The following is a 20,016-nucleotide window of genomic DNA, read 5'->3' on the forward strand; positions in this document are numbered from 1 at the left end:
AAGCTGGATCACAAGTGAAGACTATTTTCTTTTACATTATCTCCCTCTTCTTTATTTTGTCTTGTTTTGTTCTCTGTCATTTATTCCTAAGTCATTTATTCCCAACATGTTTAGGTTTGACGGGCGTCTCAACAGCTGTCTATTTTCTATCAATCATTTTACACAAGTAGATGTCACTTTTCAAAATGCTGCATGTCTCACTTTACATTTAGATTGTCATCTTGCGCAGCATGTAATTTGATTTTGTAGTGACGGGGGTTAAATTGCCATGATCTATCAACACTAGCCATTACCATTTCAGCTGTTGGAGACAACGTACAGGCCGACCAGGGGAGGACAGGCTGAGGCAGGATCTGCAGGTTTCTCACAGGGAGATGATTTATTCCTCTGACAGAAAATTGGGTTTGAGCTCAGCTCTGCTGGTGCGAGACAGGGCCTTATTGTTTGAGTGTGATGTATGTAGAAATGGATGAACTGAAAGAAGAAGTGTGTGTATATTTATGTGTGCATATAAAACACAGAGCTGAACAGGATTCAGATGCAGCTTTAATATAGATTTTACTCTTAAGTCCATCTATGGCTTGGAATAGAAGCAGACTGAGCCGACGCGGAGAGTGATTTCAGACAAAGACTCAGACAGACAAAGAGAGAAACAACAGATAGTTTAATAGAAACTTATAAAAATGGCTCCTGAATCAGAGGATGGAAGGATGAACAAGAACATCAGCTTCCATGCGTGCTCCACCATCTGTCAACAAATGTGACCCTGTGACCCCACAGAGTCACAGAGAAGGCTGCCTCGATCTCTCTCTCCCTCTCACACACACACACAAACACCCTTTTACCCACAGAGGTCAAATTTTACGAGAGAAAGAGAGAGAGAGAGAGAGAGAGAGAGATTTCCTTTCATAGCCCCCAGTGCCCTCAGTCCCCCTCTTTGTCCTCACTCCTCTGCCTTCCTCCTCTCCCTCTTGGCTCAGTTTCCCCTAGAGAGACTCCATCGCTTTTTCTCACCCCTCTCTTACTCTCTCTCTCCCAACCAAAACCTCTTATCTCTTTTGAGATGTTAAGAGCATCTCTGACGTGCTGCGCGGACAGCAGTGCCCGTTTGTCTAAAGCAAAAGGATCCATTATTGTGTCCATGCCCGTTTCCTCTATCACCCTTGATAGATTATTTCTCTGCTCCGAACAATGCAAAGTCACTCTCGCCATCCCGTCAATCATTCCGGCTACAGCACCACCCTCCACCAAGGACACGGGCTGTAATTTCCCGCTAGCTTATGTCAAGTGTTTGTGTACAAAACACACAAAATCGTGGGGCACAACTTTTAACATCCTTTTAACTGGTTTCTAACGGCAACACTGCCAGTTCTAGTTAGCTTGGACAGACTAATAGTAACATGATGCGATAGAGACAATATTCACATGACAAGCAGTTGTTATCATCAATGTAATCATTACTGATCAGCTCATGATTTATGATATTTGAGTAACCGATAAAAACGAAGAAGCTGCACTGGGTGATTCCATTTCACCTCATAACTCGTCGCTAGGGCTGTAACGATCCTCGAACCAAAAACCAAAATTGTGGTCCAATGTCCATGGTTTCTGTTCACAATACATGCCCATTCCCACACGCTGTCACGGCAGGTGCAGCCTTTTTGCGTGTGCGTATGTGTGTGCAATCATGTGTGTGCAATCAAACTCCATCCAATCCCACCCCTTGAACATAACCCTGCGTAATCTGAACCAAAACAGAAGTGACTAGCTTCAGGGCAATGAGTGTGAAGGTTGGAGGGGATCGACAATTTACAAAATCATGTTGTTAAATCTGCGTGTTGTCCCCGCTCTGGAGCAGATGCCTCTTCTCTAAAGTTGGATTTTGGAGGAAATCATCTTATGGATTGTTTATTCCGTGTGGATTTTCCCTGGAGCTGTCGGCCAGCGTTTGCCCAACTGACTGACCGACTTGACCATCGACATTACCGCGGGTGCCTTGAACATATTGTATATATGAATACAGTTTTCATTGAACGCTTCTCTTTCGGTTTACTTTTCTGAGCTGTTGGTTTATGAAGATCCATGATAAAACCTTGGAACTGATTGTTGTATCTGTTTTGCCTTGTATGAACTGGATTGAACTGACATGTTGGGCTTGTGGGGGAGACTGAAACGGACTTAAATATAGCATATAAGTGAATATATGGATTGAACTTTGGATGTTGAGAATGTGGGAGACCTTTTTCCTATTTTTTGGTTAGTTTTGTTCACGTAGTTTTATGTGTTCCAAATGTTAGTGTTTTCATAAAACACCAACACTAGACCTTTCTCACCGGGAACAATCCGTAGATTTGGAGAATTTTTACAGCCCCACTCATCGCCCTCTCAGTTAGTTTTGATGAGCCAGAGCAGTGAAGTTCAATTTCTCTGAATACTCATATTGAACATTGCAGATCAAAATGTTGATTTAATGTTGTTTTAAAGCCAAAGAGCCAAAACGTCTAAAATCCACTCCTGAAGCACCTGACTGTAGTGGGATGTCATGTCATGTGACTAGAGCCTGACTGAAACCTCACAATTTGCTTAATGCACTCCTAGTCACACTAGTCCAACAAGCCCCCTGACAAAGAGAGCGGTAGCTGATATTTCCAACACTCACTGGAAACGGTTGACCAATCACAAGAGAAACAGCTAACCAATCAGAGCAGACAGGCATATATCCAAGTGCAACAGGCAGAGGCTGAAGAGGGGAACTGCAGCAACAGACACAAATTAGGAAAGTGTGTTCTAACCATATTATATATATGTATATATAATCCAATTTAAAATAATGAACCTATATCTGGGTAATAGCTCTTCTTTATTGATGAGGTTACTAATGGAATTGTAGAGAATAGACTGGGAAACATAGATGTAAGAAGAGGATTAGGTGAAGCAGTAATACTTTTTTTAACTGCCTTACACTGTGATGTCAAACTTTTTGAACAGCAGCCCCAGTGGTGATGATATGTTATATAAAGTGGTCAGATGTGTATTTTGCAGTGTTAACGCACATGACAGTTTAGGTTCAGTTTGTGTAATAGTTCTCTTGATGTCTTTACTCTCAAAGAAAGTCTGTGAGGGTGTTAGATCAGAAGAAATTGAAGAGTGGATACATCCGTGGGTCCATTCAACTCATATCTATCTCACCTCCTACGTCCCCCGTGGAAATGGATGTGTGCATGAGGGTGGGCATCATGGATGAAGAACAGAGCATGTGCCTGCTCTCTACCTGTTCACCAGCCTGCCACTCAGGGAGCGTCTCAATAGGTGAGGGTCTGTTTTATGAGCCCTTAACAGGCAGCACTCAGGCCAGATGGTGCGCTTATCAGCTTCTGTGTGTGTGTGTGTGTGTGTATGGGGGGGGCGATCAGGGAAAGCAAGAAGTAAATATTTGTCAAAAGCAAAGAGGCAGCTGGTTGTCTGGGGGACTTGAGAGGAACAGGCAGTAATAAGCTGAGCACACACGGTAACACTGGTGGTAACACATGTCGTATTTTGTACACTGAGAGAAATAAGCAGATCTTTTTTTTGTCAGATGGGTAATTGTCCATCGATGAAAAGACAAACTGTCAGTGTTCAGGCTCATTTTCATCTGTTACCCTCATTCTGGGAAACTACATATTATGGCTTTTTCTGTGAATTCAAAAATATGAATGTCTTTGGTTTTACACATATGGAAGATTTAAAGATGCGTTTATCTAAATAGACAAAACATGTGAATGAGCTTTGTGATTAATCCGCAGATAACAGCACTGAATCTTTGCATTTTCTCTCAGCTCCACAGTGCTTTTTAGCTTCTTTAATCGCGTTAATTGCATTTGTTTTCACAACCTGCAACTTTATTGTTTTGGTTCTGTGGTGGGGTGTGAAAATGTAGCCTGCATTTAATTCATGTTTTATTTATTTTAGTGTTGTTGTATTAGTCTCAGTTTTTGATATATGTATTTTATATCCCTTCATATTTTAAGCTGTTGTGCCAGTTTTCATGGTAAATTTGGAAGGAGGAATTGAGATTAAGTTGGGATGGCATCCCCTTTCTTTTTATACAGTTAATGCTTATCAACTGATTTAGTGCTATTTAATTGATAAAAAAATGTTTATTCAATGCTACTCACACTTATTATCTGCTCTCATCAAAATCACACAGCCTCCCTTATCCCCCTCCTGTATTTTCTACATCAGTGACAACCACCTGACATGTGTAAACCTGCAGGCACCATGTTAATTCATTTGAATAAAAACATGCTAACGTATGAATGAAACAAAACTTCTCCTCAAAGAGACTGTGCAGAATGCTACACAGGGCGCTAAGCACAGTTAGCACCAGTCATGTGATGCTTTGCTTCCATGTTCTTTATCCTCCTTTGCACAGACACACACACACAAACACACACACACACACACACAAGCAATCTTTACATCGCACTGTGGGAGGACCAATGTGGTCACCATAGGCAACCAATAGCACTGCGAGCCCGATTATCTTTGTGGTGGTCATGTTTTCATGCACTGGCAATGAAGTCTGGCTGCTTGATAGATAAACGGGGCATTTCATCATGGCAATAAACCATATTGGACCATCCCTTAGGTGATCATCAGCTCCCGCTGCCATGGCAACAGCCTTGGCTCCCTATAGGCCACTAGATACAGTACTATGGCTGAAAAACACACAGTGCATTTGCCTTGCAGTGGTAGCCTATAAACATGAGGTGCAGAGGGTTTTAGGAGCTTTATGTGAGGTGACAGTAAGATGGTGGCTGCAGAATGTGGAGCTGTGATTGGTTTGTGTAACAGAACCAATTTGTTAGGTTAAGACACACAATGAATAAAAACATGTCATATCACCTGCATTTAATTTTCATCAACCTCTCAGTAAATAAGAGTGTATCCTCTCTATTGGTTTTATTTGTCCTGTGTGTAGATTGTATTTCAGCTTCAACAAGTGAACATGTTAACAGGTGGGTCTGAGCTTGACACTAAAATAGAGCAGTACCGCCCCCTAGTGATCATTAGACTCCCCTTCACCTTCCCTCATCTAGCGTTCATCCTCTGAGAGGCACTTTGTGGCCAACACGTGCAGTCAGCTCCCTCCAGTGGTCACAGGAGAAACAGCTGAAAATGTGTTGAGTCTCCAAACGGGTGCAGGAAAACAGTACAAGCCAATTGAATGAACTGAATCAATGATTTATATACAAATAATCCAGGGAAATATGACGTGATTGTATCTTTATTAATGCAGTTATGATGCTGTAATAACTAAGGGTTTAAAAGTTAACCATCATTTTAATTTAAAAACTGGCAGGAGAGCAATAGTTAATGTCATGTATAGAAAAAACAATTGTAAATTGAATTGTGTATGTTTTGCAACTCTGAAATTCGATGTGTAAGAGAAAAGGAAGTGTAGCATCCTCCCCTGAGCTCTTGAGAATGGGTGGAGTTCGACCACTTCCCACATCCAACTCGTGCAACTATCTCTGTAACATTGTGGTCTCCTTGGTTTCTCTACCTTTCTCTCTCAAACACACACACACACACACACACACACACACACACACACACACACACACACACACACACACACACACACACACACACACACACACACACACACACACACACACACACACACTCACACACACACACACATGCACGCACACGCTTAAACAGCCACCCAGAGTCAGATAGAAACAAATCGACACGGTTTCAGTGTCTGTTTAGGAAATGCAACTCTTGTATATGGGTGTGTTTGTGTTGTTACAACGGTTTCCATATTAACCTCACTATCACCCGTCAAAGTTGTGTGGTGTGATGAACACCATTTGTGCTATATACTCTCCTTTCACTCTACCGCTGCCTGCCGACTTACATCAGATTATAGACTGTTACTGTATACACTGCATCACAAACTGCCTCAAATAAGCAAAACACCACAAAGCTGACCGCTAATTAAGGCTGCACATCCCCCCCGCTAAAGAGCAAAGCCTCGTGCTTTAATAAGGCATCGTCCAAAGTCAATATGATACCAGCAGACGTTTAGTCTGGTGTTTGTTCGGTGGTCACAACTCACCATCGTTCCCGGCTGTATAGAAGGGGGGGCAGAGATAGAGTAAATGCCAGGCTCCAAAAATAGCAGCGGCAGCCCATTTGCTATTTTCCATGATGCTGGCACACAGATAACATTTACACCTGCCTACCGGACTTTCTAAGAAGAGATACCTCCTCTGTCCATGCTCTTCTACTTCTCTTTTATATTTTCTGTCACTCATCCCGTCCATCAGTCGACATAACAATTTAACTCAGGTATAACTTATTTAAGCCTTCTCGTATTGGCTATTTGCAAAAGGGAACACAGTCCCACTGGGAGAGTACAGACGCCGATGCAGGCCTAACTAGAATGACTCTCAGTAGAGTTTATACCTCCACCAATGCCCCACAGTGCTCTTATGAAACCTCATCTTATTTGTATCTTTCCCCATTTACACACGCTCATAAATATCATAGAATATCGATATTGAATGCGAATTAATTAAATTCAAATAATTAATTAAATGCTAAATTAGACTACAGATCAGCCCCATCCAGAAACTTGTGTATTAGCTGTAACCCTATTCTTGAAAAGCAGAGAGAGGAACGCCGCAGGTGCGCGGGGATCCACATCACAGAGCGGTAAGCACACGGTCTGAGAGGAGAACGCTCTCTGATGTGAGCAGCTGTTTTGTTTTAGCCAAGCAGAGAATAGCCGACATGGGAAGTAGAAGCAGATGACATCAGGGAAAGGGGAGACGCAGAGGATGGAAATAATGTGTGACAAGTATCAACGTCCAATTAACAGCAGAAAGCTGCAGACTCTCTGCTGCACACATGCATGTTAAGAACAGCAGGGAGGAAGTGGCAGTCGGCCAGATTCAAAATCCTGCCTGTAAAACAATCTGGGGATGAGCCTTAGAAATTAAACAAATCTTGTTTGTGATTTGGTAAATACACAGGGGAGCTCAGTGGTGAAGACGAGCAGCAGCACAGTGACACAGGGGTGTGATGGTTTTCCTTACAGAACCTCACTTAGTAATCCTTCACACCGAGCCTGTTATAGCCACGTCCCCTGTATCCTGCTCCTACGGAACAAAGCAATCATCTGATCTGTATCAGACGCTGATGAACAGTGCTGACTGAAGAGCTGTGTGATTGGAGCCATCAAATATCCTGAAGATGCAACACACACCAACACTGTTATTACCATCTGCTCCAATACACTGTGTCCTACACTGCTCTATTCTTCACTAATCTCTTTTCTCTCTTGATAAAGGAAACAAATACACTGAGTGATAGACTATGAAACCTGTTTACTTGTTTATTTAACAGCAGAACTCAACACAAATGGACAGTCTGATCTGTATTTTTAGGAATGTTCTAGTCTTAATGACCACTCAAAGCGCTTCCCAGTACAGTTTTGCCTTCTACCCACTCACACACATTCATACAGTGCATCTAAGTAGAGCACTTTCTCTATTATACATCAATCATATACCACCGGCACAAATGTCAGGGGTAATTTGGGCTTAAGTATTTTGCCCCGAAGACACTTTCGGCACGTGGATGGGGGAGACGGGGATCCAACCGCCGACCTTCTTGTTAGTTGTTACCCTGCTCTACCTCCTTAGCCACAGCCACCCAACAGGTCCTAAGTACCTCAGTGAAAACTGAGTTTGCACCCGGTAGAGTAAATACCTCCACAAAGGCCCATTACTACAGGATATTATCCAGATCCTGAGCTGTGGAATCTTGCTTTAAAACAAACCCACCAAAGAAAGTGGTAAAAATAACTATTATTATTATTATTACTATTTAGAAACTATAAGATCGACACTGTTTATTTTCTTCTTTACATCCCCAATACCTACTGTAAAAAGTAGGCAACAGTACCTCAATGGAAAAATATACACTTTGCATCTGACAAAACAATAAAATACTCCCAAATCTGGTGCAAAAAATTGCCATATATAATATCATCAGGTCTGGGAGAATAAGATAATCAATAAAGCAGATCATTCACTCTAACCTCATTTAAAGCAGGATCGCAGGCTTTTCCCTGTAATAATCATAAAGAAGAAATGTCACTTGTATATTTAGCCATTTGAGACAGGTTTTACTTGAAAAGGCTACAGGCTACCCCTAAAAACGTATTGTAAATATAGAATAGAATTACATAACTTGCCTCATACACTAATAGCTTAAAAATGATTAGTTAATAATGTTTCAATTATTCATTTTGATTTAGGTCATTTTGTGCAATATACATGTACTCTCTGAGCAGTTGATGTCTGCGATGTTTTTCCTCTCGGCTTGCATCGTCCCCTCAGCTGCAGATAAACTGTACTGCAGGTTTGAGAAAACATAGTAGGAACTGATTCGCAAAAGATTGATAACGGAGTAACTGTAATCATGCATTCACAATTATAAAGAAACACACACATGAGACAGGCATCGGTCACTCACCACAGTCTGCGAGGCATCGTCACAGAGGAATAAGAAGCTGATCAACCGAGCTTCTCTTCAATTGCTGTGTGTTTCATCCCCGTCTCCTCTATTATAACCCGATAATGCACTTATAATATTCATTCAACCTCACCACCACTTCAAGACAAATCAGATGCACACACACACAGGTTTGATTATACTGTTATTAATGAGGAGTTGTTTGTATCTCTTTGAAGTAACCGAGCAGAGGAGAGACAGAGGGCCACTGTGGTTTAATGATGGAGGAGAGAGAGGAGAAGGGGACGAAGAGGAGGAGGAAGAAGGACAAAATGGTGAAGCAAGGGAGGAAAAAAACGTTCACAGTCAGAAAGGACAGAACAAGAAGAAGAGAGAAATAAAATCCTCACACCTGCAGGCCTGCAGACACAAAAGTTTGTGAAGCATCCATCCATCTGTGTTCCCTTGGCCTTCAGCTCTTCACATTTCCCTCTTCTTCCTGCTGTGGTTATAAAATGTTGCTCATTGTGGGAACTGTTGTGTTTTCTTTACAAACGTATGGTCTCAACCTTATTCTGTTATATTTGTTCCTAAATTGGACTAAACAGAATATCTTTTATTACAATTGATTCTTCAGTTTTGGTCATTCACGGACTTTTGTGTGATGCACTTTGTAAGCTCGTTTAGATAAGTGCTATACTAATAAAGTTTTTATTATTATTATTATTATAATTTTTCCCTCAGATCATCCTCATTACATTGCAGGAGTTTATAAACCAAACTACTCTGTCATCCGAGTGCTTAAAGTCATAATTCAGGAAAATGAGCTGTGTGTTAATCAAGAGTTAAAACTACAGCATCCACACAGAAAACATGTTATACATGTTAGTGGTTCGTGCAGGTGGAGGAACAATAGTATAAATATGGGCTTTCCTCTTCAAGTCTTGTTTCTATTTACACACTCTATATAAAGATGGACATCTTGACGGCTCCATTGAATTGAAGCCAAAGAGTCTCTATCGCCACCTGGTGGCTCGCTGTAAATAATTCCTGCCTCCTTCATGTTAATGGCCAGGACATGGACCAAACTTAAAGGTCAAAGTATTAAAACTACTATTAAAATTTCACATCGGTATAATTTGCATTCTATTATATATTTCACGCCTTGACCCTGTTAACATAGTAGTAGTTAGGTCTGAACGTCTGGGGCTGCAGCCTTGAATGTTCTAACTTGAAATGATATCCATCCAATTATCAGACCATCCAACCATCCAAACCTGCACAGACACAAAGAAAGGCCCAGGCTGCACTGAAGGCACTTCTAACGGAGAGGGGAAACTGCTAACCAGCCTTATTTGATATCCATCCATCCATCCATCCATCCATCCATCCATCCATCTATTATCTATACCTATAATCTGTTTTATATCTATAACAGATGAACCTCACATTAAACAGAACATGTACATGTAATGTAAGAGCGGAGGAGGTTGCACCAATTACTTGGTACTAGGTAATTGAAGGATGAAGGCAACGAGATGCATGTAAAGGTAAAGCAGGTGGAGGAAGACTCATCTGCTGTTGCTGTGGCAGCAGATGAGTCAGAATGTGAGAACCAGCTCACAGTGACGAAGAAGAGGGATCTTCAGCTGGTTAATCTGGCTCAGGGGTTATCGAATGGGTTTGTTCACAAGGCATTTTTATGAAAACAAGTTTTTCCAAGGCACAGCTTTAGATATGATGCTTAGTAAATCATTTAAAACTGCACAAGCAACAACACCTTTGTGAGGATGAAGAAACAGTCCAATAATATTAAGGTAAAAGAAAGGAGACGGACAGAGAAATTAAAATAGCAAGAAGAGAGAAACAGGGGAAGCGATGAGGTTAGGTGATTGAGATGGAATTTTCTAAGAGCACAGACACTGATCACACTGCAGACTGTCATCTCTGTTTCTCTCTTTCTTTAATCTGTTAATTTGAGTTTTTTTTACGTCTAACACCTGGATTCAGCACAATCACATGAGCCTATACACACACACACACACACACACACACACACACACACACACACAATTGTACACACACACACAAGCGTACACATAAGTGCATGCTATTCTGCACTCGGGTAGAGGAGCAGCTCAAACGGGAGTCACGACACACTCATTCATATTCAGAGCCACTCAAGAGTAGACGGTCTAATGACACTGAGGGCAATGGGATACACTGAGGGTGTGTGTGTGTGTGTGTGTATGTGTGTGTGTGTGGATAACACTGCAAATTACCGACATGTCCTTCTTTACAATGAAACTGAATATTATTTCATAGTCAAAGCTTCATGTCTGAAACACAGCTGTATACAGCTATGCACAATCATGTTATGAAAGAGTTTCGATTTGACCAAAGAAGGTTCACTGGGGTGTATATATGGAAAGTGCCTTGAGATAATGTATGTCGTAATTTGGTGCTACACAAATAAAATCAAATTGAAATCCAAGAAACCCATTTGGTCGTGAATTAGCTAAGAATAAAATCCTGGATTTGGAGTAGAAAAGCTGTTACCAGATATAATTAAAGATACTGCAAAGATTATAAAATATGCCAGTACAATAAGCCTTGAATCACCTCAAGTGAAGAAACACTTCCTTATTTATCTTTATCAGGGTTTCCCACATAATTAATCACATCTATGGAGGTAACAGGGGCACACCTGCACATAAGTCACACTCATGTGCAACAGATTCTGAGTGACAGGCACAGAGACTTGAGAGGGAAAGACAAGTTGTTGTCTTAGAGAAAAAACTGCAGTACATGTCCCACGTGCAGTGGAACACTGAGGTCTGACTGACTGGGTTGACGGTAAGAATGTTATGGACCATATTGTGAGTATGAGGTAGCTAGCTGTAACGCTAGTGGGCATGCAGCAAAAAGCGGCGCACACACCAAGCTAGAAATCTCCTATAATATTATGAGATCTGTAAAAAATGTTGGTTCATAATTAAACTGTGGAGGGACAGATAAGAATATGGCGGGCCACAGCTTGTACAATTAATGGGCAACACTGTTGTTTCAAGACAACAAAGCTAATTTCCCCAAGAAATGTTGAAAAATAGAAGTAGATGGATTGTATTTATAAAGCGCTTCTCTTATCTTACCAACCACTCAAACCGTATTTACATGTCACATTCATGCAGAACCACTTTACTCAGCATTTTTATTCAGTCACATTCATACACTGTCGGCACATCCATTAGGAGCAATTTGGGTTCAGTATCTTGCCCTAAGACACTTCTGAATATGGAGGCGGCAGGGATCAAACAACCAACCTTCTGGTTGGTGGACGACCCGCTCTACCGCCTGAGAAACAGGTGAAAATTATTTAAGTGTAATGTCAAATTTTTACTGGTTTTAAAACAAATTGACCTGATAAGACTTAAAGCGAGTTTGACTCTCTCAGTGATCGAGATACTGAAAATCAGTGTGTTGCTTCAGGTGCGTGCTTGTGTGTATATGCTCAGACCGACTGGGGTTTGGAGTGTGTTGATACAGATTTAATATAAATTGACATACTGACTAACACACACACGCAGAGGCCCTTTACCTCTCATCACTACGGCAACGTCCATTAGCGGACTTTGCCGATGGTTTGTTTCAACAAAAGAAAGCTCCTCGCACACAAAACCCTGAAACCGTATCATGTGAGGCAGGTACATGGTACACTCACATTCAAAATTAATTTCACAAAACAGCTGTATTGTGTATATATCTCATTGTTAGGATGATTTTCACTTTTATTTCTCAACTTGCACAGAACATGTCTACATGACAACTGTTACTTCTCCTTTATTAAAGCTATGAAACATAAAATAAACTTCAATTTTTATGTTGAACATCATCAGCACTTGTTTCCAAAACACTGATCGGCAAAGTGAGAGTGAACAATAACATCAGTCCAATGATTCAAACATCAACAAAGCAAGTGGAGAAGCAACACAGGGAAACTTAGTGCAATAAGACAGTGTATTGTAGTTGTGATGGGTTAGAGAAAGAAAGAACTAGAATTACTGCCCTGTTTAGTATGCCTCTGCCAACCACTGCCGTTTATATTTTCGAGATTTTTGTGAACTGTGAACTTTGACCTTTAACCATTGACATTGAATCCATATAATTGGATCTTTGCCAATTTTCAACTCGCTCTGTGTTGTTAATATATCAGTATTACGTGAAGATGAGCATTGAGATCTACTGGCTGTGTGCTAGAACTACAACACGCGTGTCTTCAGATTGAGAGTGGGGGTACAGCACAATCCAAACCTGTGACTACAGCAACTACATGACTAAATCTGATAAATATGAAAGAAACCTTGTTGAAAGTGTATTAAATCGCTCCAAATACACTGTGGAGCAAGTACGGCGTATGGAGGAGGAAGATGCTGCCATTGCTGAGAGTGAAACTGCCCCGGGCCCTATGAAAGCGGTGCAGAGCTGCTTCATCCTGTGACTACCAAAATCGAATCAGTTCATCCTAACGCCCACATGAACCTTTGAACCAAATTTGATGAAATTCTATCAGAGCATTCTTAAGATATCATGTTCACTGATACCACCACATTGGCATAAGCACATGGGCATAAGAAGTTACACAAGAGGCAAAGAAATGTAAAATATCCAGCAGCCACAGTGCATCAAACAATTATGTTGAATTGTTATGTAATTCAATTAAGCTAGGTTTTAAATTAACATCCTTCTGGGGACATTCGTCCTCTGCATTTGAGTTATCCTCACTAATTTGCAGCAATTACTTCACAACCTCCAGCTCTGAGGTCTTGATCAAGAGCACAAGCAGACATTTTTCAAACACTGAGTGTGTGATTCAGCGGCCGTGAGAAAAAACCATAACAGCCAGAGGTAACACACAACAGGAAACAAAAGTCTTGAATTGGTTCTTGTGGGATTTGACATCGTGAGTTCCGCTTTTCTTTTTTCTTTCAGTGAATCAGTTAAGATGTGAGATCTGTCAGGGCTGCAGACAGTCTGAAATGATGCAACATTGTTCATGCCAGTCTCAGCCCAACACTGCAGACTTGAACAAGATGTCAAAGCAGAAAACAGACTATCCAGACACTACACACACATGGTTTTTACTTAGGAAAAAGGGGTTGTTTTTGGTTTCAGGAGGAAAGGGATACAATAAAGTCTGTGGATGCTATTTATATACATACATATATACTAACCTTGAAAACAGCCCATCATTATGGTGCTGGTGATTGAATAAGTCTAACTGGTGGTGTGATCTTCCAAATTATACATTTCATTGAAGGAAATGAGGCTCATTTCACAAGACACAAAATGCTTATGTGTATTCATCTGGTATTTAAATTCTGTTGTGAGGTCCGTCTGCAGATCTTCCTATCCGGCTGTGCACATTAGCATGTTTCATCAGTTACAGCATTATAGGGCAGCTTGAATAAGAGGCAGAACATGGGGCAGTTGCACATCAGTGCTCCACAGATATTTTCTCCCCAAGCACTTTAACACAAAGTATGGCCTTGCCTGACATAACCAAGATTAGAAGATTAACTTTCACCTGATACATTTAGATTTAGAAGCAGAAAGGTGACCAGGATTTAAAGAAGAACTCACCGAGATTTCAGGGCAGATAAAGTTGACTTGTCAATCCTGGAGAGGAATGAGAGAGAGACAGAGACACACACAGAAGAGAGAGAAATATTATTGACCTTTCTCTGAAATATATTTCTTCCTGAAACAATAATAAGGACGCGGAACTTGTAAGATAAGGTGTATGTTCAAGGAAATTATCTCTGAAGCTATGGGTCACCTGAGGTGACGTGGCATTTTAAAATAAATAAAACGTGTCAGCGCTTCTTCTGTGCTTCCTCGGAAAAATATAGACCAATATACATATACAGTGCATTTGAACAATTATGATATTGCAGTTAGACATAGACATAGCTACACATCAACAATGAATACTCGATATTGACTGAACAAAAACATTCTGTCCCTCCATTCATCCATTGCCAGCGTATCACAGGGTTAACACACAGACATAAACAATCTCTCTATGAGAAACAAGCGTCCCTGATCTGCAGTGATGCCGGTAACGCGCTACTTAGTAACGCGTTACTCTAATCTGACCACTTTTTTCAGTAACGAGTAATCTAACGCGTTACTATTTCCAAACCAGTAATCAGATTAAAATTACTTGTCCAAGTCACCTTGCGTTACTATTTCGGTATTTGTGGTTAACCCGCTGGGCACGTCCTGCGGCTGGGGGAGCAGTCGCCCCGTCGCCCTCCTCACCACGCCGCCGGAGGCTCGGTGTGCGGCACGCCTCGACGTTTTTTTAGGGGGGGAGGTGCTCATCCGCGGTGCGGGGGCTTTCCTTCTAGTATGCCGCGGGGCGGTGTCCGTCGGCGCTGCGGAAGGCGGGGACCGGTTGGAGGGGACCGAGGGGACTGCGGTCGGCGGCAGCGACTCTGGACGCGTGTCGGTCCCGTCAGATCACCTCAGCTACAGCGCCCGTTGGGGGAACCCTCCGTTCGCGCGGGGGGGGGGGGCCTCCGGCGGTGTCTAATAAAGTTAGTGTTGGCAAAACCGGTTGTCATTTTTATGTTGAGGCGGCGGGGGTGTTGTCGGCAGCTGCTGAATGTAACTAATAAAGTAACTTGTAATCTAACTTAGTTACTTTTAAAATCAAGTAACTTGTAATCTAATTTAGTTACTTTTAAAATCAAGTAACTTGTAAAGTAACTAAGTTACTTTTTAAAAGTAACTATGGCAACACTGCTGATCTGAAGAAACCGTGATTGATCAGTTTATTCTCAATACTCAATGTCACCTAATCAGAAATCAAGCTTAGAATTGATTGTCCTTCTGGATGTTTCTCCATTTATCTCAGATAGAAAACAACATAAGGCTCTTGGTCTTGGTAAAATCTGAATGCTTGGTGCAACTATGCTAACAAAAAAAGAAATGCTCCACAATTCATCTTTAATTTACACAGAATAGATATATCCTGAAAAAAGAACAGCAGTGTCAGGGTTATAGAGCAGAGCGACACGACTTTATGTAACAAGGTTACTTCTCCTCTCGCTGCTCAGACCGGTTATAAGCTCTCAGTGTTTATAAGGGTTTTATTCATGCTTGACTACATACTGTTCATACTAATAACATGGAAAGATCTTAGACAGTAATCTTCTTCACTTCTCAGTTCAGTTGATGTTTACTGCTAATAATGGTGAAGGAGCTGTGAGGCACATTCTGCTTTTGTATATAATATGGCTTTTTACCTCAGGTGTGTGTGTTTGACAGCGTTCTCTCACGCCTCACGAAGTAATTTGTCATGATATCACTTCTTCAATCTAATCCATTCAGAGACTAAACCATGCAAGATCCATTTCAAACAAATCAAAAGATTTATATAAGCCGCACACCTACAGGAACACAGCGTACAAACAGACTGCGCACAATTTTTTACCATGACAGAACCTAAGCTGGAGGTTCTGAATGTAATCTTAATTTTTTGCAGGGTTTATGAGTGCGGCATTACCTAAATAACCCATAACAGAGAGAGGTGAGGTTCTGTCACATGTATCACTTTTAGATAGCAAATTAATGGTTTTCAAATATGTACACACTGAGCTACATCTACTTTATACAAATGTTTCCATGATGCATTTTAAAATGTATCTCAATGCTGTTGTTTCTGGTGGATGCCTGCTGCTCTGCTGCAGTTACACCTCAATGCAATGTTACCCCCATATTGTAGTGAAGCTGCAGTCTGTGCCCTCGCGGGATAAGCAGTTAATAAGATATGCCGCCCACCAGATGAGTCATCACACAGACCCTACTGTCGTGAGCCGCTTTCTCTCACCCTACATCTTAGAGAAGAGAATACTCTGATTGACCGTGTGTGTGCATTTCGAAAATATTATGATCAAAAAATCTTGTCTTCCACATGGGTCAAGCTTAAACAACACATTTGAGTACATTCACTGCTGACACATTAAATACTGTCTTTTTTATATTTCCTTGTGTTTGTATTGCATATTTACCTATCTAGTGCAATGCCCGTGCGTGTTGGGGAGTGTTTCTATTAATGTTGTTATCATGACAGAGATCAGCACATGTGACGTAGTAGAAGACTTGTTCAACTGGGACTCCACACTGGGGGCACACTGCCCCGTCCCCACTGACTGCTACAGAGTACAGCTGGTTTATTCCACATTTATATTAAATGTCCAAATCGCACCAAAGTTTACACTGCACTTCCCTTGTCCCTCAACAATAAACATGCAAAGTGTGAAGCCAATAAGATGAAGAGTTCACAGAATATGCAATGCACGTACAATGGCAGACAGACATTTGTGGAATTACTGCAGATGTTTCTTAATTTTTTTATTAAGTTTGGTGCTGTAACACAGGTATACGTAGGTTTTTAACAAGCAGGTAAACTTGCTTAGAAATAGGTGGCTCCTTTCCCATTGCCACTTGAAGAGTTTTCCTTCATAATTGTTTCTTCCTAGTGAGTCCTGTTCATTGTATTGAAAACCCATGAACAAGGCATCAAAAACCATCGCTGTCTTTAAAAAAAAAAGATGTAAAAAAGCACTGCCAATCGAAGCATTGGCAGATTTCTCCTGCCGAATCATTTGACCCGAGACTCAATGCTGACTGTATCCATTTCCGTAGTGGACCAAAACCAGACATTAGTGGCTGTCAATGACCAGTAGAGAAGGGGCTTTAGTGGCACACTTAGGAGGCTGTTTCCGTGGGGGGGTTTTCAACCCAAATAGCTTCATAAAAACACATCTTACAAATGCCTCCTCAGAGTCAGCCCCACATTTCGAACAGCTCACCATCTGAGCCACCCATCCATGCATCCATATCCCTGCACGTGATATTAAATACAGAAGCGTGTGCAAATTTCACAAATAGGATCTGCTGACACTTACAAGCTTCAAATACTAAGTGATAACGCTACCTAACAACACTTTAACCCCCAGAGGCCACAATTAACTGTTCCAACAAACATTCACACTGAAATTATTATAATTTTAAGCGTCATCCCTTCACATCATGTGTGCTGGTCCAACCTGTCTTGGCTATATAATAAATGTAATTTGTTAAAGCTTATAAATTCTTTAGAATGACCAATGAACAAGCTCTGCATATATCTTTAGTCAATTTGTTCGCCAGAAGAACTGATTAACAGCAACAAGTCTTGACATCTCATATTCAGCCTTCAAATCAACTGTAAGAAGAACAACTTCTGCTATTTAGATGATACAACGTGCTTTCCTTGTTTTACGAATAATACAAAAACTGATTCAACATTTTTGCTGAGCTGCAGCTGTTAAGGGACATTCCATCAATATATTATTAAAGCAGCAGGGACTCGCATATCCAGACTCCCATCCATCCATTTCTGGACCTTATCCCAGAGGATGCGGTGCACCCTGGACAGGCCGCCAACCTATCATTGAGTAAAAGAAACACACTCATATTCACACCTCCAGACAATTTAGATTCTCCACTGAAACAAAGCTGCATGTTTCTGGACTGAGGGAGGAAGTCAGTGAACGTGGAGGCACATGTAGATCATACAAACTGAGCACAACGTATTCTAACTTTTCTCTGCACCATAGACTGTTTAAAAAAAAACTCTGCTCAAAACACCAAGCACACTTGGTGGTAATGCACCTTGACATTCGATGCCCCTCGCCAATAAACCGAACAAATAAATAAAAGGTCCAGCACACAATCAATAATAGGTCACAGTATATTGTAGAATAGTTTGAGGAGGACTCACTAATGACAAGGAATAATTCTGAAGTAGCTCCAGAGCTTTCACACTGGACAAGAGAACAGAACATTACAAACAGAGAGGGCACTGCACAAATATGATTAAAGCTCTAAAAAGAATTTCCCAAAATGTAACTTGGAGTTACGTATTTTAAAAACTGGAGATCTCCTCCATTGCTTCAGTAGACATTTTTATCTTGACAGGTTGCTTAGCAGTCATCATGATGTGTAATCTGACTTCATGTGTAAAATAAAATCTTTTATTTTTCTAAAAAATCTCTGATTGTCTGGTTTGGTTTTTATCCCTGTATCAGCCCCTCATTGACCCTGCTACCTGTAACATGCTGCTCCTCAGCTCAGTGTGCTTCAGGTTACTTCAGCCTGTCTGGCAGCCTCAGCCCGCAACCGGGAAGGTTAAGTGCTCTGAAGCAGCGCTTCAGAGCGATTAGCAGCAGGGGAGCCAGCACAAAACACTCCGTCCGAGTGTGTCAGCGCATCCAGCACTAAATGGTATGCCTGGCACCTACTTCTATGCTGCATCATGGGAAGTCTTCTCATCCAACAGAGCAGGAAAACAAAACCAACAAGAGCTGTGTCCATAGTCCCAGAACAGGGACAATATAGCAACAACAATGGACAGCAGGGAGAGACAAAGCAGACTGTTGATAGTTGATGTCTCTGAATGGAGACAGCACAGAGTGAAACTGTACATTCTCACACACACACAGGCGCACACACAGACACACACACGCACGCACACATCAGACTGTCATAAAGAGTTTTAGAGCTGAGCTGAGATCTCCACCCATCCTTCCTTTTCAGACAAAACTTTAGATTTCCATACCACACAAACATGCACACATGTCTTTAAACCAGCAGCACAATATACCTCAATCAAACTCACTCAACAACTACAATCCTAACGTGCACAATCATGAGCATGGATATACAATGCAAACTGTAAGACACACACACAAACAAATTAGAATCCAAAGAAAATGAGACATACCATCCAAATCCACCAAATGACACACTTCTCCTCCTTTTAAGCATTTTGTCAGACTGAACTTTCTAACCAGACTCTCTCCTCTGGGAAATGTTTGTCCTGCTGTCAGTCTCTCTCTCTCTCTATACTACGTACTCTTGCACGTTGTCTATCTCTCTCTGACCAAGTCTCCCTACTTCCCTCCCACTCTCTCTCTCTCTCTCTCTCTCTCTCTCTCTCTCTCTCTCTCTCTCAGTTTTTTTTATTGCCTATTTCCCCTCCCTTTTCCCCACCTTTGTCTCACTCACTTCTGCTGTCACAAATGCCTCTCCAGACCTGTTGTTTCTCACTTTGCCACTTGACCAGTCATCTACCTTTCCTGAAACATTGCATGGTCACTGGCTTTCACAGGGTGTTAAACCAACACACACACACACACACACACACACACACATACACACACACACACACACACACACACTCTCTCTCTCTCTCAATGTGGCACAACAAACAGGTGCACTGAGGTATATGCACACACAAAGGTGATAGGAGCAAGCCGGGGAGGGACCACAATCTCCAATGTGGGGCTCTGTGCTCGTTTCCAACACATTTATGTGCACAGAGAGCTATTCTGCACATGGACGGCAATTGGAGTTTAACACTTTTATCACAAGCAGCCTTGACATATTATT

The 20,016-nt window shown here is 41.4% G+C and overlaps 1 protein-coding gene across 3 annotated transcripts in view; it reads right to left on the minus strand.

Moving 5' to 3' along the window:
• Positions 1 to 19,691, minus strand: part of rap1gap2a (RAP1 GTPase activating protein 2a) — a 78,366-nt gene extending 58,675 nt beyond the window's left edge. Inside the window, exons 1-3 of one of the 3 annotated variants that reach the window (XM_053422427.1) lie at positions 19,349 to 19,683; positions 14,155 to 14,190; positions 8,927 to 9,016 (exon numbers count right to left, since the gene is read on the minus strand). In XM_053422427.1, the coding sequence (XP_053278402.1) occupies positions 8,927 to 8,961 (35 nt within the window). In that variant the 5' untranslated portion in view covers positions 8,962 to 9,016; positions 14,155 to 14,190; positions 19,349 to 19,683. Of the gene's footprint in view, positions 1 to 8,926; positions 9,017 to 14,154; positions 14,191 to 19,348 lie in introns of all 3 variants that reach the window. The other 2 variants (XM_053422426.1, XM_053422432.1) reach the window with 2 other exon arrangements.
• Between the last annotated feature and the right edge of the window lie 325 nt (positions 19,692 to 20,016).

The sequence above is a fragment of the Pleuronectes platessa genome, chromosome 5 (assembly GCF_947347685.1).
Source record: "Pleuronectes platessa chromosome 5, fPlePla1.1, whole genome shotgun sequence".
NCBI classification, from domain to species: domain Eukaryota; kingdom Metazoa; phylum Chordata; class Actinopteri; order Pleuronectiformes; family Pleuronectidae; genus Pleuronectes; species Pleuronectes platessa.